The following is a 19,253-nucleotide window of genomic DNA, read 5'->3' as shown; positions in this document are numbered from 1 at the left end:
ATGGCTCATAATTAATGCACAATGTACATTACAAAGTGCATTAATATGGCCATGCAGAAGTGTATAGACCCACTTGCTGCCGCGGGACAACCCCTTTAATGACATTGGATACTCTCTGTAACATACTTGCTACTAAGGTCTGATACACTTCTGCAACTTTTTATAGGCTAGTGTACTTTGCAAAGGTGCTGTCTCCATGTACTGGTGCTGAATTGTGTAATGAGAGTCACATACTATGTCTGCGAACCTGCACCGTTGGGGGGGTGGAGGGCGGCTGTGGACAGCGACGAACAGAAACAAAAGAAATTCAAGAAGGAAGTAAGTAAAAACAGGAAGGATCTACAAAAATATCAGTTGAAGAAGAGAGCTGGGAGAGTCGTAGTGAAAGAGGGAAGAAGCAAAGTTGAGTTGGGGTGGGAAGAGCTGTCAGCAAAGTCAAGTAGTCAGGGGTGTATGGAGGAAAGATAGATTGGCGAGGAAAAGGAGGACAAAGTCTCAGAGAGGAAGGGACATCCCTAAGAGGAAAGAAGAAGGCCACTGCTGCAAGGAGACGAGGGCACAGCTGTGAAGGCAAGGGAAGCAGGACAGAGCAATCAGGAAGGTGGGCCTACAATAGGAACATTGCAAAACACGTTGATGTCGAAAGTGCTTGAAGGCCTACATGGAAAGAGAACTCAGCAAGTCAAGAAAAGTGAAGTGCGTGGTTGAGGTTACGAAGAAGAAGAGGTAAAGTGCCCGAGGATAGGAGGACTGGTCAAGGTGGACACGAAAAGAGAAGTGAGATGTTTTTAAGAAGAGTGGGAGCTGCAAATCTGAGCTCCTTCATCTTGGATGCAAAGAGAGAAGTGAAGTGTGTTTGGAAGTGAAGCTTGAGGAGCAGCGTGTGATCAGAGAGGTGATCAGTGAAGACCTTCATGGGGGCAGCATATGATTAAGAAACTAGAGACATCAACAACACAGATTCCAAGCTGAGACGAAGGACAGAAAGCAGAACCCATGTGGAAGAGACATTCCTGGGATGTGCCGCAAATTCAACCGGAGAATGAGAAAAGGTCAGTAGGCATCACGGCTGATGGTTGCTACAAGAGTATATAAGGTCCTGTGGGCTATAATAACACGATGCATTAGTATTGAGTAATGTCAAGATACGGCACCTGTGCACTGCAAACTCTGCACCATGCATCTGCAGCAGTTTACAGTCTAGTACATGTGGATGCACTTTTAAAGCCCCATCTAGATCTAAATCCACCTGGAAACGAGAGCCTAGTGTGGATTGTCCAGTTTGCAGTATCTTCATTTTTGTGCAGTGGATTTTCATTGCGGATTTCATCTTTTGCAATGAAATCCGCGGCGAATCCACAGCACATTTGTGGATTTTGCGGTGAAATGACTGAATCTGAAGTCATCCGGCGGGCAAAAACACACGGGCGCGTGCAGTTATACGCTCGCCGCTATGTAACATATTAGTGCATTAATTGTTGTTTTTTCCCCTGATTATTCAAACTCCACGCTATTGCGCACAAGTTTGAAAGAGAAAAAAAAGTGGGAAAATACGTCCTGCCCTATCTTTTCTTGTGCGCACTGTTAACGCACGAGAATCCCCATAGTGGGAACTAAATCATTGAAATCAATGGTTATGTTTGTTACGCAGCCAAGATTCTCATAGCCGCACAACGGGACTAAAACACGCTCAACTGTTTAAGCCCTGCAAGTACTTTGAGCTAGTTGTCGCGGTTCCAGTAATTCTTATACTGTTCTCAATGGAGCGCAGAAATGTAAGTGATGCAAAAAAGCATTAGTTGTGCCATAGATTAACAATAGGCAGAAAATAGACCCCATTGATTTCAATGGGTTTGTTCAGAAGCGCATTTCTTGCATGTACAATTGCATTGCGCAAAAAAACTCCCAAAAATGCAGCATTCTCCATTTTCCTATAGCAGTAAAAAAAAACACACCTGGCACTCATTAAAGAATTTGGCTGGGAGCACCAGTGTGTATTTTTTTTGCATGTGCAAAGTAAAAAATGCAGTTGCACAACTTTAATTGCGCAAAAATGCTTGCAAATACGTTTAAAGGGGCCTAATTGTGATCCCAGAGAACACCCAAAGAAAAAGTAACACCTAGTAAACTATATCTGCGTGTACAGATGTACCAGAGCTGAATTTGTCATGCATTTTTGTATTGCGTTCAATAGGCAAGGCAATGCAAAACCACCGATACACTATGACAGCATGATTGGCCTTTAGGACGCACTCAACGCTGCTGCTTTAGGGCTTCTACCCACTACTGCTTTTTTTTGCGCTGCGATATCACTGCGTTTTTTTCAATCGCATCGCACAAAAATCGCAAAAACACAAAATTCTGATTTTTGTGCGATGCAATTTTAACATTACAAAGTCCCATTGAAAAAAAACGCAGCCCGTATGTATACAGGCAAGAGTGATATCGCGCTTGTAAACATAATATCCGTTTTTCATATGCGTTTATCACGTACGTGAAAATAGCGGGCTGTTTCAATAGGAAAAAATTTAAAATCACGCCCACATGACAATCGCACCTACGTGTAAGGCTGATTTCACACGGGCGAGTGCGATATCAGGCCGTGAAGCTCCGCCCAATATCGTGATCGCCAACATGTGATGCCCCCACAGATGAGAGGCGTTTTTGTGTTAAAAACATCACGCATCACTTCAGCGAAAATAAGTTACGTTTTTTTGTTCTGTATATTGCAAACAATGGAAAATCTTAAAACTAAAAAAAACCCAATATATTCTACCATGTTCCCCCGAAAATAATGCAGTGTCTTATATTAATTTTTGTTCAAAAAGGTTTAACTTTTTCACATGTATAGCTGCCTGGACACTATTTAAATTGACTTTTTTAATTAACTGTTAGCAGGGCTTAATTTCGGAGTAGGGCTTATATTTCAAGCATCCTCAAAAAGCCTGAAAATCATTTTGCATCCTCAAAAATTCTGGAAAATCATGCTATGTCTTATTTTCAGGGAAACAGGGTATTTGTAGCATTAGAGCAACCCAGAACAAAAAATAATGTGATATCGACGAGTCTGCAAAAGTCTGATCTATGAAAACAACACATTATTTATCTCACATGGTGAATGCCACTTGATTTTTTAAAAAAAGCACAATGCCAGAGTTGCGCTTTTTGGGTCACCCCGTCTCCAAGAAAAGATTAAATAAACAGCGATCAATAAGTCCCAAAATGGTACCAATACAAATTACAGGTTGTCTTGCAAAAAAAAGCCTTCACACAAATAAAAAAACCGTATGGGCTCAGAAGACAGAGACAGAAAATATTAAAAAAAGCTACTTTATTGTAACTTTTAAAATGTTCTGCCGACATAGTTGTGCGAGGGCTCGTTTTTGCGGGACATCTTGTAGTTTCTATTGACCCCATTTTGGGGTGCATAAGCCTTTTTGATCGCTTTTTTATTACTTTTCTTTTGGTGACAGAGTGACCAAAAAAATGCAATTCAGGCGTTCTTTTTTTTTTCTTTTCTGATGATGTTCACCGCGCGGGGGAAAAATGTGTCACTTTTAGAGATGAGCGAGCGTAGTCGTTTAGGGCGATTTCGCAATCGAGCAGCGCTTTTTTCGAGTAACTGACTACTTGGGCGAAAAGATTCGGGGGGCGCCGGGGGTGAGCGGGGGGTTGCAGAGGGGAGTGGGGGGGGGGGGGCAGAGAGAGAGAGAGAGAGAGAGAGAGAGAGCTCCCCCTGTTCCCCACTGCTACCCCTCGCTCCACCTTGGCGCCCCCTGAATCTTTCCCCCTGAGTAGTCAGTTACTTGAAAAAAGCGCTGCTCGATTGCGAAATCGCCCTAAACGAGTAGGTTCGCTCATCTCTTAGTTACTTTGATAGATCGGACTTTTACATACACAGTGATACCAAGTACTGTATGTATTTTTGGTCAATTATTTAGAGTCTTTTATTATAAATATGGCAAAGAGGGGGTTAAACTTTTATTATCTTTTTTTTTCTAATTAATAAAACTTTTTAAAACTATTTTTATCATTTTTTTTAGACTTGAATTTGGGATCGTTTGATTGCTCCTGCACTATGATCTAATGGCATAGCATTGCATTATACCACGATCTGACAGACATTAATGGCTTGGCATGGCTTGATAAGCAATCTGCAATGGCAGCCCTGGGGCCTTTAAGAATGCCAAACGGCTGCCATGGCAGCAATCCGCAATCTTATCATGGGGGCCAGTGCGGGAGCCCTGAAAATTGGCCGGGGCATTTAAATGCCGCTGTCAGCATTTAAAGCTCTGATGAGCGGCACTGCTTATTGGAGCTGTTGAGCGCAGGTGTCAGCTGTAAGAACCGGCCAGCGCCCATGGTGCGCGGAGTGGGATCGCTGCTGAACTTTCTGCGGCAAATTCTGCTGCTAAAAATCATGTAAAAAACAGTGGCTTTCTGCTGCGCTTTTTGGCGCGGGTCTGCATGCAGAATCTGCCGTCAACGGGAAATATCTGCATGCGGAATTCCAATGCAGAAACGAGCGTTTCTATGGCAAGAAGTGACATGTCATCGACAGGGGAAATTCTGCATGTGCATCCGCGCCAAAAACCATGGCAGAAAATTTTGCGCTTAATTCTACCATGTGGGCATACCCCAAATATATGTTCACATGACGGATTCGCCGGGGCGGAAAAGTCTGTGTCAAAATCCGCCTAAATAAACACACAAAACACTAGGTTTTTAGGCACAGTTTTCGCATTTGACGCGTTTTGACGTAGATTTGATGGCTATTTTGAAGTCCCATTGATTTCAATGGCAAAAACAGACACAGAAAACGTCAAGAAATGACGTCTCACTTATTTTATTTTACAATACGGATTTTAAATCCATGTAAGGAAAAAAAATGCGGCGTCAAAACAGGAAGACGTTTTTTCCATTACAAATTTATGGGACGCGTTTTGGAAGTAGAATCGGCTCCAAAATATGCACCAAAGTTGGCCCTGTGAACAGGCCCTATAAGGAAGTCTGCATGTGCGCCTCGAGAGGCTGCTTCTCTCTTGATGGTTTGTGCCATGTACAATCAGGCTGTTACGATCGTCTGGGCAGGCAAATCACGGGGCCCACACGATCGTGACCAAAGGGGACGCACACGGGTATCACCAGGGTCACACGGGACTCACACCAGTTTCCGGCACCTGACCCTGTGCTACAAGGAGGAATGAGAGTGGCCCTACCTGAGCGGGGACATTGCCCCAATAAGGGCAGCCCAGCGGTCTTCGGATCTGGGCCCTAGCTGATCCTAGGAGCTACGCACCAGAACAGGATGCATTCACATGCCACATGACAGACCCAGAATACACTGCATACAACATGCAACCACTAGTAACAGATTGGAAGCTGAATATAAATACCAGGTATTGGTTGACATTTTGTACAAGATGTTGAAAGCTAGCAGGCCACTTCACGGCTCCTGGTTATACCGCTAGTCCCTACACTAACCAGGAGTCCAGCAGAACCAGACACCGTTCACACCTCACGCCGCAACAGGACACAGATAGCAGGTCGCACAGCAAACTGACACAAAACTGACAGAATTTAAACGTACAAACGGACATGAACCAAATCACACAGCAAACTTCACCAGACAAGCATTCATGACTGCTCACTTGAGGGGCCATGCAGTGACTGACCAGGAGCTTGGTTTATATGTGAGCACAGATCCAAGGGATTGGCTAGCAGACAGTACCACACCCAGCCAGCTCAATCATTAACCCTGAGAGTTCTGTGCTGCTGGAATCACAATAGTACAACATGTCTCAGCAGCACACGTAACACAGGCGCTCTGCTACTCCCATCACGGTCCTCGTTGGCGCTCAGCGTTATTGACTATCTCCAGCAGACATCAGTTGCCGTTGACCTTGTGATGAAGTAGACCATTTTTTTGCCTTGGTTCTGAAAATACGGCCTAACATGGAAGATATCTGTAACTCCGGCTGATTGTCTGGAAGAGTATAAATTAGAATGAACACCTTTTTAATGCAGTTTGTTAAAACAAAGTAAAGACTTCTGCATTTCTGTGGGTATATTCCAAATACCGTGTTTCCCCGAAAATAAGACAGTGTGTTATATTAATTTTTGTTCAAAAAGGTTTGACCTTTTTACATGTTAAGCTGCCTGGACACTATTTAAATTGACTTTTTAAATTAACTGTTAGCAGGGCTTAATTTGGGAGTAGGGCTTATATTTCAAGCATCCTCAAAAAAAAGCCTGAAAAATCATTTTGCATCCTCAAAAATTCTGAAAAATCATGCTATGTCTTATTTTCAGGGTAGGTCTTATTTTCAGGGAAACAGGATAGTACAATGCTCGTTATACCCAAGTAGTTCAGCCTTGGAAAATTCCTTTTTGGCCTCTGAAAGTTTCCTGACCTCTGCTTTCACCTGCAGCTACAAGCCATGGGCAAACCCAATAGCCAGTTTTAAGGTTCTCCTATAGCACAACCACTGGTCGAAAGTGAGGGCATCTGTCACACTTCATCTTTATATTAATTATCTTTTGTTGTGAATATGGCCATTAGGCTGCATTCACACGAACGTATATCGGCTCGGTTTTCACGCCGAGCCGATATACGTTGTCTCTCTCTGCAGGGGGGGGGGGAGGATGGAAAAGCCAGAAGCAGGAACTGAGCTCCCGCCCCCTCTCTGCCTCCTCTCCGCCCCTCTGCACTATTTGCAATGAGAGGAGGCGGGGCAGGTGTGGGGCTAAGGGCGATAATTAGCCCCACCCCCTTTCCGCCTCTCCCCATTGCAAATAGTGCAGAGGGGCGGAGAGGAGGCAGAGAGGGGGCGGGAGCTCAGTTCCTGCTTCTGGCTCTTCCATCCTTCCCGCCCTGCACACGAGGACAACGTATATCGGCTCGGCGTGAAAACCGAGCCGATATACGTTCGTGGGAATGCAGCCTTAAAGCCGTGGGGGAAAGGGACTTGTTATTTGTATAACACAAACTTATTCTACAGCACTTTCAAGTACATGTAATTTATCTATTACCCCCCCAGCAAGCTGGGTACTCATTTTGCTGACCTCGGAAGGATGACCATGTGATGATTGAGCCTGCAACCTTCAGATCGTGAGTGAGAGCTTAGGGATGCATACTGCTACACGAGGCCCCATTAACCCCTTCCCGCTCCATGACGTCCATTTACGTCCTGGAGCGTCGGGGTATTATGCAGAGAGGTCGCGGGGTGATAGCATTACGTCATACTGCAGGAGCGATCAAAGCATCGCTGGTTGTAGTCCCCCAGGGGGACTTCAAAGTAAAGTGAAAAAAAAATCAATAAAGTTTTATTAATTGTAAAGTTATAAAAGTTTAAATCACCCCCTTTTGCCATATCTATTATTAAAAAATCTAAATAATAAAATAAAAATACATATTTGGTATCGGCGCATCCGTAAAAGTCTGATCTATCAAAGTAGCGCATTATTTTTCCCGCACGGTGAACGTCGTCCAGAAAAAAAAAAAAAGAACTCCAGAAATGCACTTTTTTCTTTTTGATATTTTCTCTGGACAGTCCTGGTACCATGCTTCGTGGATTCACTGATCAGGACCTCCACGTAGACACCTACGAGATTTGTCCATTCAATTCAATCTATCACTTGTGATACATCCCTAATGACCCTTTAACATGGGATGAACTGTCATGCGCAGATGCCCGACAGGTCGTCCAGCGATGATCATTCCTCTGCTCTTACAGATTTAGCCCTAGGTCACAAGGGCGATTTTTCACGCGATTTGCGCATGCGCATGCGATCGCCGATTTTATAGAACCATTGCTTTGCAATGGTATCGGACACATGAGCGCTTTTTATGCGCTCGTCCGATTAATTATAGAACAGAAATCGCAGATCGCACCTATCTGCGATCTGCGATTCCTGGTCTTCTCTATATGCGCTCAATGGGGCCGGCGGCAGCAGCGCCGACCCCATTGAGAACATATACAACACAAATCATTCTCCTCTGCCACAGCTGTAACAGCTGTGGCAGAGAAGAATGATGTTTGACCATTGAATTCAATGGAGCCGGCAATACAGCCGGCTCCATTGAAAGCAATGGGCTGCCGGTGATCGCAGGATGAATTTTCGGGAAGGGCTTAAAAATATAAGCCCTTCCCTGAAAATCATCCAAAAATGTGTAAAAAGTAAAAAAAAATATATACTCACCTTGTCCCCGCAGACGGAGTTCAGCTGCGGCCGGCCTGCAGTTCTGCTGAACTGCTCTGAGTAGTATTCAGCAGCCGGGGATTTAAAATGAAATGGGTGAGTGAGTGCTGCCTCTGATTGGCTCAGCGCAGGGACCAATCAGGGGCAGCTCTCAGATGTCATTCAATAGCTGAGAGCTGCCCCTGATTGGTCCCTGCACTGAGCCAATCAGAGGCAGCACTCACTCACCCATTCATGAATTCATGAATGGGTGAGTGAGAGCTGTCTCTGATTGGTGAGGACTGTGACCTATCAGAGGCAGCCCATTCGGCAGGCGGGGATTTTAAATCCCCGCCTGCTGAATACTACTCACAGCAGTTCAAGAGAACTGCCGGCCGGCCGCGGCTGAACTCCGTCTGCAGGGACAAGTTGAGTCTGTATTTTTTTTTACTTTTTACACATTTTTGGATGATTTTCAGGGAAGGGTTTATATTTTTAAGCCCTTCCCGAAAATTCATCCTGAGATCGCCCGCAGCCCATTGCTTTCAATGAAGCCGACTGTATTGCCGGCTCCATTGAATTCAATGGGCTGGACAGCGCTCCACTGCTCGGGCCCGTTTCAAAGGAAATGCGGCTAGGAGCAGATTTTTCGGGCGATTTTTCGGCCCCGGTCACGCGATTTGCGGATGCGCATCCGTCATGCGATCCTTAAATCGCGGCAAAAAACACCCGTGTGACCGAGGCCTTAGTATTAGAGGCAATTCCCCATTCACTTTATTGCCTGCAATACCAAATCTGGCCACTAAATTAAAAACCGAGCCATCTGCTTCCTGCAGAAATCAGCTCAGTGCATAAGCCTGACAAATAGTTGATCACCAGGGGTCCCAGGTAGCAGACCCCCACTATCGCTAGTGACCGGGGGTAGATCAGAGATCGTTCTGGCCCGCCCACCTCCTTCATTGTAAGCAGGCAGTTGTCCATAGATGAATGACACAGACCAACAAATTCACATTTGTTGTTCAGTCAGGGATGCATTTATACTGAACCATAATCGTTCCTGCTAAGTGCGCAAATCTGATCGATTTATTGACCCATATAGAAGGGCCCTATGGGATTTCTACAAGTGCCGAGGAGAAGGTGACCTTTGGATCATCGTACTTCTTCATTATACTTGCGTTGAGCAGTGAGATGAATTGCACATATTTATCTGGAAAGCTTGACTCCTATGACGGACCCCATCAGCACCGTGGAGATCCGCTCAGTTCTTTTGGGCTATCATGGTGTCAGCTGAAATCAAGGGGCTGTTTGTGCAGTTCAAGGATAGGCAGAGTCCTCCAGGCGGGTCAGAGGTGCGTTCTCTGTTGTAACTAATAGATGGAGGTCCTACAGTAAACAGATCGCCCTCTAGTAGATCAGGAGACCCTAAGGGAAAGGCTACATGGGTGGGAATGGACACGTCCAAAAAGCATGGCGGTATTCAGCCACTATGGCTTTCAAACTCATTGGTCATTTATGCCCATACAATTTTGCAGGTAAGCAGTATTGGCCATGCGTTTCTACAGGTGAAACTCTGAGGAAACAGGTGAGGCCTTGGGCAGGTTGGGCCATTGCCTTACTCAGTCTCTACCTGGTATGTCACTGGGATGGGAAAACGGTGAGCATAGGCCCGGTTGTAGGGATTACCGAGATTCAGGTGGTAGACCAGGACCTCTCGGTGTGCAGACCACATCATAGCAGACCGTTCTTGCACCAATCTGTAGAAGCATTGTTCCATCTTTCCATTTGCGTATTTCTCAGGCCTTATAAGTCTACTCACACCTTCTAAGTGCTATCCCTAAGGAGAAACGATACTCTTTCTGAATGTGGACCCCATGTCCCCCTCTCATTGTAAATGCTGGGTCACTTCTACCACCCGCATTGATGTAATATTGAGTGGAGTGTTGGCAGCACTTGCACGGCTACCCCCGATTCATTTCAGGGGACCTGAAGGAAATTGCCAAGTGCTTATACATGACTATCTCCAGCAGTCCCATAGAAAGTGAATGGAGGAGCACTGCACATGCGCGATCACCACTCCAGTCAATCTTCTCCAAACTGTGGGTGTGCAATAAGCTTGCAGTGAGGAGATTGAGGGACCACACCAGATTTCGTCTCTAAGGATCGGTGGGGGCTCAGCGGAAAGAACCCTACTTCTCATATAGTTATCCCCTATATAGGATAGGGGATAGCTTTAGATTTTCACATCACCTCTTTATTTCATTCAGTATGAGCCCTGTGTGGTGGAGAGTGTTAAGGCGGCAGGAGTGCAGTCCTAAGCTCTCGCTCACCACCTGAAGGTTGTGGGTTCAATTGTTTGTAGAATGATGCGTACATAGAAGTTCATAATTACTCTTTTTAGTAAGAAGTTAGAAAAGTTCTCAGCTGTGAATAAACTTCTCAGAAACTGATGCTAAACTTGTCACTCTGCTATTGATAGAATATGCTGACAGGATGTAGGTTTTACTATCAGTTTCTGGGAAGCTAAATTTAAACTCACAACCGATATGACCGCACTCTCTATTGTCACTTTTGTAAAAATGGCTGCCATAACAAAACAGAAAAAAAAAACAATATGTAAAATCATAGACTAATAATACTAAAACCAATAGACTGCCAGCATAGGGCCCTTTTAACATAATGTTTAGGCCTTTCGTCAGTATTTCCCGATGTATATACAATGTATATATCTGCTGTATGCCACTATATAAGTAGAGAGTGGCGGTATTAGTGTATCTTGACACCACCGGAAGCTAGGAGTTTGACAGGGAAAATGCCCCTGTCACACCCCTAGCTTCCAATTGGCTGTCTTAATGTAGGTCCTAGCAGCAGTGTGTTCGTTTCATTTAGGCTAGGGTCAGATTCCTGTAGCCAGGGAACATACAGTTCATCGCCTCCGGTGCTGCCAAAGTGCTTGCCTGATGAAACAATGTCCCCCGGGACCGCTCTTCACCGCTGCCTGCTCCTGCACGCCCACCCCAGACATCTGCCACAAACTGCTAAGCTCATGAGACTTGCGGTGCCCCCCCGGCCAGCGATTCCATGTCAGCGCTGCTGTGCCACAACACCCGATCCCTGCCTCTGACCTCATTGGCCCTGAATGCACCTGTGAGCCTCAGGACCGGGGGAGAGAGAGACGGACAGCCCTCAAAGTTTTCAGGGAGGCCGACGCCGCAGCTGAGGACGGGGTTGACAGGCGGAGAACACCACAGCTTGTTGTATGCTGCTGCCACGCCGACGACCAGTGGAGACAGCCGCACACCCATGAGCTTCGTCTGCACTGCTGGAAGTCCGATGCCGTGCCTGAGCACGGGGTATAAAGAGAGCCGCAGACCACTCTGCTTCTTCAGCCATGCTGGGAGGACATGTGAGGCCGAGGACGGGTGAGAGCCAATCACAAACAGGGGACGTGAACCTCCTGTCAAAAAGCTTGTATCTTGACTCCACCACTACCTCCGGTGGCATCAAGATACACTAATACCAAGAGTGGCATACTTCTCCCCTTGACACCCACTGAAAAAAAAGCATATACTACATGTAGGGTTACCACCTGGCCAGTAAATCACCAGCCCGGTTGGTAATGAAGTCCTAAGGGCGCTGATGGTATTTATTTTTGTAAAAAAAGAATTACTCCCTGTGAGCACCTTTGGCTGGACAGCAACCACGGCAGCAAGGACTTTACTGACTCAAGAAGCTGCGATCTGGCCACTGTGGATGCTATAGGCAGAAACCACCCCCGGTGTCTTGGTACGGTGTTAGCCAGTAGAGCAAAATGTGATTGTTCTCAGTAAGAGAAACCAAGTAATCTGGTAGATATGAGACTTTTTAATGACCTCTTCATACCGAAGCATCACAGAAAAATTTGGGAGTATAAATTTATGGTCATTTTTGATAACCTCAAGAATGGAATGAACCTCGGAGAGGGGTTCTTGCATCAGTGGAGAATATGAAAGGTCTGAAAGAGATCAAGAGGGGTGGTCCCTAAGGAGAGCACCCAGGGGGTATGTGGAGATACCTGGGGGTGAGTGGGTTGGGGGATGGCATCATCTCTCCCCAAGTTGAGAACCCAGAAGCGGTGCTATTCCCAATCATTATTTTACAGACTTAGTAAAAAGTCATACATTTGAAGGAATGCTGCCACCCAATAGGTGGCGCTGCAGAGGTATTGTTTCATCTTTCTTGTTTGCAGGAGAGATAACACACAGGCCTATTACCTCCTAGCAGCAATGTAGAGATCATAAAACTGTCACATTTCTTATCAGCGAACTAATTAAGTATTTACTTCTCTGCTCATCTTGTCTGGTATTGTTTTAAGTGCACATTGGTCTTGCTATGTCTGTGCCTTTTCATATGTGTACGTTTGTACAGATCAGTTTCATTATACCTGAAGAAGGATCCTGAGAGCTCCGAAAGCTCACTATAACATCATGTATTTTTGTTAGCCATTAAAAGGTATCATATCTACAAGGTTACAGGGGTGGGGAGGGCACTAAGAGTCAACTGTATTAGTATTGGGGCCACTAAGGGGGGCACTGTTACTATTGGGGCCATTAAGGAAGTACTATTATTATTAGGGCCACTGAGAAGGGGTGCTATTGTTATTGGTGCTACTAAGAGGAAGCATTGTTACTATTGGGTCCACTAAGATGAGCATTATTACTAGTTAGAGGAGCTATACCTTTGTGGGACTACAGAGAGGGCAGTAGTACTAAGGGATGATTAGGTTCATTGGGGGTAGTGGCAGGATGGGAAGGTACGAGTTGTGGCTGCAAGAATTCTTCGTGGCGGTCTCAGGCCTCAAAAAACAAAAGCAGACATCACCAATTAGAGGAAACCGTCACCTGTGATCGGCGGAGGTAACTGCACTGTAATCACTATCACGGCGTAGTATCTGACTATTACAGGTTGACTGCATTATTTAGAGGTATACTAGAGCTGTGATGCTGTTATCTTAGCCTGCTGTATCTGAGCCCACCGGGTTATAAAGATTGTATATATCTGTTTTCTTGGTGGGAGAAATTTTGAGTTTTGCTCTGGGGCCACTGAGTTCTAAGTAGACCCCTGCCTATAGTAGGTCATGAATAGTCCCTGAATCACCTGTGCAAATGTTACGTCCATGCGGAGCACTAAAGCGCCACGCCACAGCACGGACGCAAAGTGAGGTTCGATTAAAACCGCAACACTATAATGTTTCATAGACCAATTGTACCTCTCCAAGTAAAGATGGAAGGACATTTGTCCCTTACTAATCAGGGAAAGTGGGGAACCCCTGCCTAAAAGCGGGGCGATTGTTCTGATAAGGACAGCCCCACTGACTTTATCTGGGACCTGGCTATCCTTGATTAGGAACCTGGAGATATGTACAAAACACAGGACACGACACTGTTCACACACACTGAACACAGAACTCGACCGTTCACACCTCATATCTGGCCACCTGCACAGACATACGGAACAAGTCACTGTTCACACCAACACACAAGATCATGCACACCACACAGAACAGGACTGCACATACACTACATGTCTGGCCACCTGCGCAGACATACAGAACACATCACTGTTCACACCTACACACACGTTAATGCATACCACATTGAACAGGAACCGCACCCAGAACTCACATGCATACAGATAGTAAACCATAGCTAGTCCAAGTGTACTGACACCAAGGGGATATAGAGTCAGCCACTGTGCTGATAGACAGGGAACAGTGTCAGGCATCACCCACCTGACACACACATAAGACATCAGATGTCTGGAGGCCGCACCTTTAAAAGGGCTAGGGAGAAACCTGCGGGTGTATGCGCCTGGGTGGTCACCGTACCACACACTACTCAATGCACGCGCCCCAGAACAGAAGGAGGGGAGGGACAACAGGTGTCCAGACCGTCCTCAAGGAAGGTGAGAGAGGCACTTCAGACAAGCATGCACACGCCAGAGTGGGTTTACAACAGACTAAAACGGTAAAATGACCAGCCTCTTCTACCAAGAGATGCTGGTATTTATGTGCAGCAGACCAGAGGGGATTGGCTGGGGAACCACGACACCAGAGGCGTCACTTGAAGCTTCCGGGCCCCGATGCAAAATCTGTAACAGGGCCCCCAACTATAATGCTTTATTCATAGTACTGGGCTCCCTATATGGAGGGGAGAGGCCTTATGGGCCCCCTAGGGCTCCTGGGCCAGGGTGCAACCGCATCCCCTGCACCCCCTATAGTTACGCCCCTGCACCACACCCAGCCAGCTCATTTAACCCTCACCTGTGAAGCTGTGCTAATGGAAGCCCGTAGAACCAGCCTGGACGCACAACCTAACAGCAACTTTATAAAGGTGTCAGTGGCCAGTGTCCCAATATGGTGGCTTTCTGTGGCTGGAGCCTCATTACAGGGCCATTACCAGCTGGTGTACAATACAAGAGGCATTGTTAGTTGGCAGTCAATGGAAGCCATCCATCCTGCGGCGAGTCGCAGCGGATCCATGTCATTGCCGGCGCGACTCTCTGCACTGCGCATGTCTAGCATGCCAGGGCACAGAGTCTGAGGCCGCTGCGAGATTTCGTAGTCAGAATCCAACCCAGCCATGTACATTTGGCCTTACAGTTAAAGGGGTATTCCAGGACTTTTACTATCGATGACCCCTCCTCAGGATATGTTATCAATCATTGAAGGGAGGGGGTCCACTGCTCGAGATGACCGCTGATCATCTGATTGCCGGCCCGCTGTTGTATATTTTATGCGCATAATGCGGACAGCATAAACCTCATTGAATTGCATTGGGTGATTGAGACATTGTTGTTTTAACGCACATATTTTACATGCGTCAAAAAAAAAAAGGTGCGGCGTTTTCTATTTCGGTCCGTATCATGGACTGAAATCGCCAATTAAGTTTATGGAATTGCGGATAAAAAAAAGCAAATACGCAGTTGCAAGCGTATTTACTAAGTATGCTGATGTGCAAATTTTGGTGCGGGATTGATAAGAGCAAAATTCTGCCAGTAATTCCACATCAAAATCTGCAGGTAGCAGCGCGGATTTTGGTGCGGAATTCAGGAACGGCTTATTCCGCAACGCGATTATGGAACATTCCGTCCCGCATGAAAGGTCCCTTAGCGTGTATTTCTATGTTATGATGAAACGATGTTCTCTTGCAGCATTTTTTGCACAATCGTTACAAAAGTTTCACTAGGATTATGCAAGAAAACCAATTGCAACAGAACGTGACTTGACGGCGTCATGTAAAACTCTAAGGCCGGGCTCACACAGCCATAATTCGGTGCGACGCGGCACGCAGCAAGTACCCAGTGACATTGCATATTTGCTGTGTGCCGCCAATCGCCATGCACTATCTTGGCGTGTATCGGCATGGAATGCGTGCCAAGATAAAATATGCTGTGATTTTTCTTGCACCCGTATTTTGCACAATTGGTGTGAGCCGCAGCATTGGAGCCTATGGGAGACTGGTATAGTGTAATACGCTGTTTCCATACACCGTGTAATACGCTGTGATCACCGAGGACTTTGTGTTATACGGCTGCTTAACCCCGTGAGTAAGGGCTCTGTCTGAAGGAATTCTTCTGAAAGCTTTTACCGGGTACTGCTGACTCCCATCATTTTTCCTTTTCTCTGACTACCTGGCATCGTAGAGTTCAGTGTCTATGTTGGGCGACTTGTGCCCCAATTCTTCTGGACCAGAGCCCTGCTGTGGTCTGCCTGTTCTACCCTCCCAACTTTCAATATATTCTTTAAAATTCAGTCTTACAAATGGCCCCTTAAAGGCAACCATTATGCTGAAGTGGCCCTCAGTGCAAATGAGTATGACACCCTTAGGCCTCATGTCCACTAGGAAATTCGGGCCCGCGCGGATTCTCCATGCAGAATCCCGCAGCGGGTCCCTCCTTTCCCGCAGACATGAGGCCTATAAATTGATAATACTCTCCTGTCCGGACGCTGCGGGTTCCCGTCCGTTGCGGCCGGAACTTCTTCCTTCTGCCCAGCTGATGTGCTAGGCATGCCACGCATGCCCTGTGCTCTCTTTTAGTTTTTATTTTTAATCCTTGCTTTCCCACGGCAGAGCAGAAATTAAGCTGGGGGTGTGCCGCGGATACAGACATATGGGGGCTGCGTATTATGCATATATTTTTTACAGTGTAGTAAGCAGTATACAAATAAAGTACACATGTAACGTGTTATTTACTGCATGTTTTAACCCCCCCTAGAGGCAGTACAACAGGGTACTAGAGCCTCCATGCCCGCCTGTATCACATCTTGTATCCAAGCTAGAGGCGGTACAACAGGGTACTGGAGCCTCCATGCCTGCCTGTATCACATATTGTATCCAAGCTTGAAGTGGTACAACAGGGTACTGGAGCCTCCATGTCTGCCCGTATCACATCTTGTATCCAAGCTAGAGGTGGTACAACAGGGTACTAGAGCCTCCATGTGCCCTGTATCACATCTTGTATTCAAGCTAGAGGTGGTACAACAGGGTACTAGAGCCTCCATGCCCCCTGTATCACATCTTGTATCCAAGCTAGAGGTGGTACAACAGGGTACTAGAGCCTCCATGCCTGCCTGTATCACATCTTGTATCCAAGCTAGAGGTGGTACAACAGGGTACTAGAGCCTCCATGCCCACCTATATCACATCTTGTATCCAAGCTAGAGGTGGTTCAACAGGGTACTAAAGCCTCCATGCCCTCCTGTATCACATCTTGTATCCAAGCTAGAGGCGATACAACAGGGTACTAGAGCCTCCATGCCCACCTATATCACATCTTGTATCCAAGCTAGAGGTGGTTCAACAGGGTACTAGAGCCTCCATGTGCCCTGTATCACATCTTGTATTCAAGCTAGAGGTGGTACAACAGGGTACTAGAGCCTCCATGCCCCGCCCGTATCCCATCTTGTATCCAAGCTAGAGGCAGTACAACAGGGTACTAGAGCTTCCATGCCCATCCATATCACATCTTGTATCCAAGTTAGAGGTGGTACAACAGGGTACTAGAGCCTCCATGTGCCCTGTATCACATCTTGTATTCAAGCTACAGGTGCTACAACAGGGTACTAGAGCCTCCATGCCCGCCCGTATCACATCTTGTATCCCAAGCTAGAGGCCGTACAACAGGGTACTAGAGCCTCCATGCCCACCCGTATCACATCTTGTATCTAAGCTAGAGGTGATACAACAGGGTACTAGAGCCTCCATGCCTGCCTGTACTACATCTTGTATCCAAGCTAGAGGTGGTATAACCGGGTACTAGAGCCCCCATGCCCACCCCGTATCACGTGTTGTATCCAAGCTAGAGAAGGTACAACAGGGTACTAGAGCCTCCATGCCTGCCCGTATCACATCTTGTATCCAAGCTAGAGGAGGTACAACAGGGTACTAGAGCCTCCATGCCCACCCGTATCTCATCTTGCATCCAAGCTAGAGGTGGTACAACAGGGTACTAGATCCTCCATGCCTGCCTGTATCACATATTGTATCCAAGCTAGAGGCGGTGCAACAGGGTACTAGAGCTGCCATGCCTGCCTGTATCACATCTTGTATCTAAGCTAGAGGCGGTACAACAGGGTACTAGATCCTCCATGCCTGCCTGTATCACATATTGTATCCAAGCTAGAGGCGGTACAAACAGGGTACTAGAGCCTCCATGCCCCCTGTATCACATCTTGTATCTAAGCTAGAGGCGGTACAACAATAAATGCTTCTCTTGCTCTGATATTGTAATCATTTATTTATATCATACAATCACAAAGAGAAAGTTTTATTTAATTCTGACAACTTCCTGGGGGGATGATTATATGTGTGTGTGTGCGTACTCCTTCTAGGGGAGGGATGGGTATTGATAATGCCAGGACTGCTACGTGCTGCGCTTTCCAGCCACTTTCCTGTCAGCACATGCAGTATCTGAAGGCGCCAACAGGTGGCTCCCCAGGACCCCTTCCTCAGCCACCTCTGAGCAGGCAGCGGCATGGACAGCTATGTGTGGGGTCCTGCGAGGACTCTGCTCTGCAGACACTTCCTGGTGAGGGCTGTTATTGTGAGCCGGGAAGTGACAGTCCCAGCCAGGACAGCTGTGTGCCAGGAAAGAAGAGCTGCTGGCATGGTGGGTGAGGCTGCTGGGCACACTCGTGGGTAGCCATGCCTGGCAACAGGTGAGGGTGTCTGTGCTCCTGGGTCATGTGACTGCTCTTAGTGTGAGGGCACTCTAGGTCTCTGCATGGGTTGGGGCTGCTCTGTGCCATAGGATGTGCTGAGGAGGCGCTGGACTTTTGCAATCGGCTGCTGAGTTCTGCCATCCCCTTGCGTTCCCTGCAGGGCATCCATGCTGTGTGTGTTGGGATCCCCCGGGGGCGGCTTTACTTATGCAACCTCCGGATTGTATTAATTGCATCGAGCGCTCGTTTGCAGAAGCTAATTAAGATGCACGCTTTTAACTCACCCTAGAGACCCGCAATCGGGGTGTGTATACTTTTGCACAGGCGTTTGGCGTAATACAGACTTCTGCAACTCGGACGGTTATTGTGTAAAGTTGCAGAAGAGGTGGTCTCCAGGCATCGAGGGGTTAAGGCAGAGCGGTTGTGTATATTTTCGTACGGGGTGTTGTCGTTAGCGGTGCATATATTTGTGCAATCGCCTTTCGTGTTGTTGCGCGGCGTGCCGGGTGTCATGAAGAGGAGCGATGTAGAACTAATTGGGTAGTGCCCGTCGGGTCTTGTTCTGCCCTGTGGATCGGAGACATGTGTTTGTAGAGCACAGCGTGGGGGGGTATATATATATACATTTGACTAGGGTGATATTTGCATAGTCCCTTGCCATGCTGTGTAGGCATCCTTCCATCTCCGTCAGCAGTATAGGCAGGAGGCAGAGTGGAGTTGTCAATGACTTACCTTGGGAACATGGCGTGACTAAGCCCTGAGCTGCCTGGATTTTGAGGGGGGTAGCAGGGATGGACGGAGAAGCTGAGTTTGCAAATACCAGCTCAGCAGCGTCCAGCGGCTCGGAAAGGACCCCCGAATCTGATAGAAGTGT

At 46.9% G+C, this 19,253-nt stretch overlaps 1 protein-coding gene across 2 annotated transcripts in view; it reads left to right on the top strand.

The window, feature by feature from the left end:
- Window positions 1-429: 429 nt before the first annotated feature.
- The window catches only part of DGKZ (diacylglycerol kinase zeta), a 180,311-nt gene continuing 161,487 nt past the window's right edge, over window positions 430-19,253 (top strand). Inside the window, exon 1 of one of the 2 annotated variants that reach the window (XM_066583402.1) lies at window positions 430-1,052. In XM_066583402.1, the coding sequence (XP_066439499.1) occupies window positions 997-1,052 (56 nt within the window). In that variant the 5' untranslated portion in view covers window positions 430-996. Of the gene's footprint in view, window positions 1,053-18,245; window positions 18,377-19,253 lie in introns of those variants that run through there. The other variant, XM_066583403.1, reaches the window with a different exon arrangement.

This window comes from Eleutherodactylus coqui, chromosome 11 (genome assembly GCF_035609145.1).
Source record: "Eleutherodactylus coqui strain aEleCoq1 chromosome 11, aEleCoq1.hap1, whole genome shotgun sequence".
Taxonomy (NCBI): domain Eukaryota; kingdom Metazoa; phylum Chordata; class Amphibia; order Anura; family Eleutherodactylidae; genus Eleutherodactylus; species Eleutherodactylus coqui.
Note: the sequence above shows the minus strand (reverse complement) of the source record. Positions and strands in the feature narration are given on the sequence as shown.